Source organism: Protopterus annectens, chromosome 7.part1, assembly GCF_019279795.1.
Source record: "Protopterus annectens isolate FY-2018-M chromosome 7.part1, PAN1.0, whole genome shotgun sequence".
Taxonomy (NCBI): domain Eukaryota; kingdom Metazoa; phylum Chordata; order Ceratodontiformes; family Protopteridae; genus Protopterus; species Protopterus annectens.
Window position 1 is genome coordinate 544,119,738 of NC_056740.1, and position 4,290 is coordinate 544,124,027.

The window sequence follows — 4,290 nt, forward strand, 5'->3', positions numbered from 1 at the left end:
AGAATTTAATTTGGGGAAAATTTCTGTCATATGGTCTTCAGAATTTTGAGATTTCGGTGATCTGATAGGGATCCGTGTATATGTGTATATATATATATATATATATATATGTGTGTGTGTATATATATATATATATATATATATATATATATATATATATATATATATATATATATATAGATATATATATGTGACAAGTCATGTATGGCTCATTTTGTCTCAACTGAAATATCAAAAAGTTTGATCCAAGTCTTACTTAGTTTAAGACTCATTTAGTCTAAAACAGATTTGGTTTAATCACATTTGATAGAAAAGTGTAGTAGGCTGATCAGAATTAATACTGGTGTGATTTAGGACATTAAATTGGTCTAGTGTACCTTGCTAATGTCCACCCCCAAGTTTATGTATCAGTGGTGATTCACTGTGTGTTATGCCTTCAATTTTCTTTGCAGTTTTGTGACCGGCTACTTAGTATATTTAAATAATGGGTAGATCAAGGTACGGAGGGCTTGCCACCATGCATAAAAGTAGTTTAGATGAGTATTTACTACATCTGAAGTTTGTTTTATATGTAGTGTCATTTAACTATATGTTCTTTAGATGAAATATTCAGGTGTTTTGTAATTAGATGAAACGTTTCTTAGATGAAATGTAATTCACCCATACTATATGTGTTTATTTATGTTGTTTAATTATTTACTTGTTTATCTATTTGAATCATATGAGTGAAGCATTAAAAATGAAAAACAAGTTCATTTCCTGATCATTACACTAAACCTCCTCCATAGCACTAGCCTCCAATGTGTCTGAATACTGACAGTGTTGTGGGGAAATTTTCTAAAGGTGTGTTGTAGGTTTAGGGTTGGGACAGGGGCATGGTAAGGGTTAACGCACATTACTGAGGTCATACAGGGAGGTAAAGCCCCTTAAGATGAAATGCTTGCAGTAGAAGACTTGTTAATGAGAAATGAACTACTCGCCTGGAAATACTCCCCTGGAAGTAGCTCACTAGTGCAGTCCATGTGAAGACTGTACTCCTATCCTTGAAAGCAGCTGTTATTGCATTGTTGTTGTATCCCTTTGCAAAAAGGGAGGGGAGAATATATATTGGAAGACAGAAAATGAAATTATAAGCACGGCATTGTGTATAGCAGATCCTGTATTGCACTCAGTTACACAAACATGTAAAACAATATACATCGTAACATTCCTTTAATGCGTTATATGTTTTTTTTGTACAGGCGTCAGAACTCTTCAACAAAAATTCTTAACTTGGATAATGATGAAGATGATGATTACACTACTGATGAAGAGAGTCTCTGTGATGCTGCAGTTTATCGATTACATAAGGATGTACATAGCTTAAGTTTTTCTTAGTCTCTGTATAAGAGCTGGAAATGAAGTGCAAATGTTATAAGAACCTTGTACCTCAAGGTGTATACAACACCAATTGAAGGGTTGTGCCAAAGCACTTTTTTTGCCAGTTCTGAAGGATCCATGACTGCATGAGAGTGCTATACCTGTTACTTTTCGTGGTACTGATGCAGTGACTAAATGCTATAGATGTCAGTGGACGAACTGTAGTTATTACCTTTTATATGGACTGAAAAGTATGCTATCTTAAATGTTTAAACCATATTTTTTAACTTGTATTTATCCCTTCCAGTTTTATTCAGAAGGTTAAGATATAACTACTAAATGGTAGCTTTTATGTGAAAAAATATAGTCAGGCTTTTCTTAAGTTGCATTTTGTACATCTTCAAGGTGTGTGTCTATACAAATGAAGTCCTGGCACAATTCTGAGAATTGTCAACAGTGTATGAAGGTTATGCATTTATGTACATAGAGAGGCTGTTCGGAAACATATTTGCGGAAGGTTTGAAATGAAGGAAAGTCCATCTACTAGGTTTCAGTTGAGATGGACAAAGCACCATATGTAGAAAAAAAGGTTTCATTTGTTAATAATAATAAAAAAAGATGATGAATCTCATACAAAGAGCATAACAAAAAGTTGAAAGAGAGCAAGTTGAGAGCTCATTGTTTCTACGTTATGCACATTCAATGATTTACTTTGATAAAATAATATGATAACTCTGAATAATCTTTTCTAAGTTCTCTGTCATCTAAACCTTTAAGATTAGGCACAAGCTGACTTAAGGATAAAGACGTGATCCTGAACCATAAGGAGGTATGTGCCCACCAGCTAAGCAATGCAGTTTTCTTTTACTGATTTATTTTTAATTCTGACGGAGTTTAACCTCCTATTTTCAGTACAACGTTTGTGTCATACATATTAGTTACAGGAAAACATGCACTTTACTTCTATAATTTTGTAAAGTGGTTTCACATAGAAAACTATAGTTACTGGAAAAAAAAAACTCTTCAGTTAGGTAAATAGCAGTTAAGAATATGGATTGGAATAAGTGTGTCTGAGGGGAGCACAGCTGTATGCCATCTGGCAGGAATTATCTACATTGTATTGTTGGTGGTATGATGTAGTGTAATCGCAGCAGGGAAGGTACAATGCCACTTTGCTGTATTACCATTTCTTATATCATATATTTCCTATGATTTTTTTCTTTAATTTTCTCTTTCTATCCTTAGATGTGGTGTGTTGCTTTAAAAAATCTGGGAAAGAAAGTTGAAGAGAACTTGAAGAAAATTTATTAAAATGCATAAGGGAAATTGAGCTGAAGAGTAAAGGCTATTTTGAGATTCCTAAAATTCTAGAATGTCAGTCACTAGCTTGCATTAAAATGGAATTACATTTTCACATTCTGTTGCATCTTCTGTTGTCTCTGTTTTTGTTTGCTTACGTTTCAGTAGTTCTAATTTTTTTTTTTTTTTTTTTTTTTTACATACAACCATACAAAGAAACTGGCTAATCTTGCTAAAGACATGGATATTTATATTAGGTACTCTGTACACTGGCACACTGTAGTTTCATGGATTTTAGGTTTCCTCTTTTGCAAGTCAAAAATCTGAATTTTTGCCGTAAGACAACATTTGATTCTTTTAGTTAGACTAGGGAGAGTGTAGCTAGGAATTTCCCATATGAATCTGCTGTGTTACTTCTTCACCGGTCCCCCCCCCCCCCGCTTGGTTTCACCCTGTTGTTTTTTTTTTTCTTCTTCTAATTTAGAAACACATTTATGGGAAACAATTTGGGATAATCCTTGGCAGGATATATTTCTGTGCCAACTTCTCCTTCCCACACACAGATGTATGTATGCTACATGTCCCATGTTTACTGCAGAAATCCAAGATAACTTTATAATGACAGACTTATTAAGTTATATTTTTATAAAGTTAAATAAGACACTTAACGGCACTCTGTCATTTATTGACTAATCTTCCATGTTCTGAAAAGCAATAACATTGTAAAAAAAGGCAACTGGGCTTGTCCCCTGAATATTAGGGTACCTCCCTGAAAGAAATGCCTACCCTCCAGTAAAAAAAACACTATTTTCATTGAGGGTAGCTGACGTCATTTTCATAACGGTTATTTGTGTAGCATTCAAGACATTTTAGCAAAAAAAGACAGCATCCTTAACCATCAAGCAGATTTCTGAGACCCAGACAAATATCAAGGATAAACCCAAGTATAATCCTGAAAAGGCTGTCCTAATCTCAGGCATATTTTTTCATTTAATGGTATTATTCATGTTGGGAGCTTTTTCTCCCATTTGTTAACCAATTAAGACCTTTAGACAGGGCTGCCTTATTATTTTGGGCTGATCCTGGATCTTTTAAGGGACCTGAACTAAACTGTCAGGTATTGATAAAATGAGCTGGCACAGTAAATTGATTTATATGACTGTGTATTTTCTTAAAAACTGCAAGATTTTTAGTTGTTACTTTGGGTGTTACTCTAACTTTTACTTCAATATCTGAGAATAATTCTGACTCAGGATCAGGAATGTTCCCCAAAAATCAGGGACAGTTAAAAGCCGTGGAGTATGTTCTTATTCTTATATAGCTAGTTTTCCTGCAGGCTGCATGGTGAGGTAGATTTTGTATAATATCATGCAAAACAATTGCCTCTGTTTTATATTAAAGGCTAAAAAGGAAAAAGTATTTTAAAAGTAACTTATATTACTGTGAAGTGTGTGATGAACTGACCACAAAATAAAACCATATCCCGAAGAATGTACTGCTCACTTTTTAGTTTTCTTAAATTTAAAAAAAAAATCTCTAAAGCACATTAGAATCTATGCTACTGCAAAAGTGAGAAGGACGGCTAGTTGCTTGTAAATTTCTCCCATGTTTATTTCATTGTTATTTTATAGG

The 4,290-nt window shown here is 33.8% G+C and overlaps 1 protein-coding gene across 1 annotated transcript in view; it reads left to right on the forward strand.

Annotated features, from left to right (window-relative positions):
- Positions 1-2,826, forward strand: part of CGNL1 (cingulin like 1) — a 1,082,391-nt gene extending 1,079,565 nt beyond the window's left edge. Inside the window, exon 18 of the mRNA XM_044078976.1 lies at positions 1,242-2,826. Within this exon, the coding sequence (XP_043934911.1) occupies positions 1,242-1,377 (136 nt within the window). The 3' untranslated portion in view covers positions 1,378-2,826. The remainder of the gene's footprint in view (positions 1-1,241) is intronic.
- Positions 2,827-4,290: the final 1,464 nt, after the last annotated feature.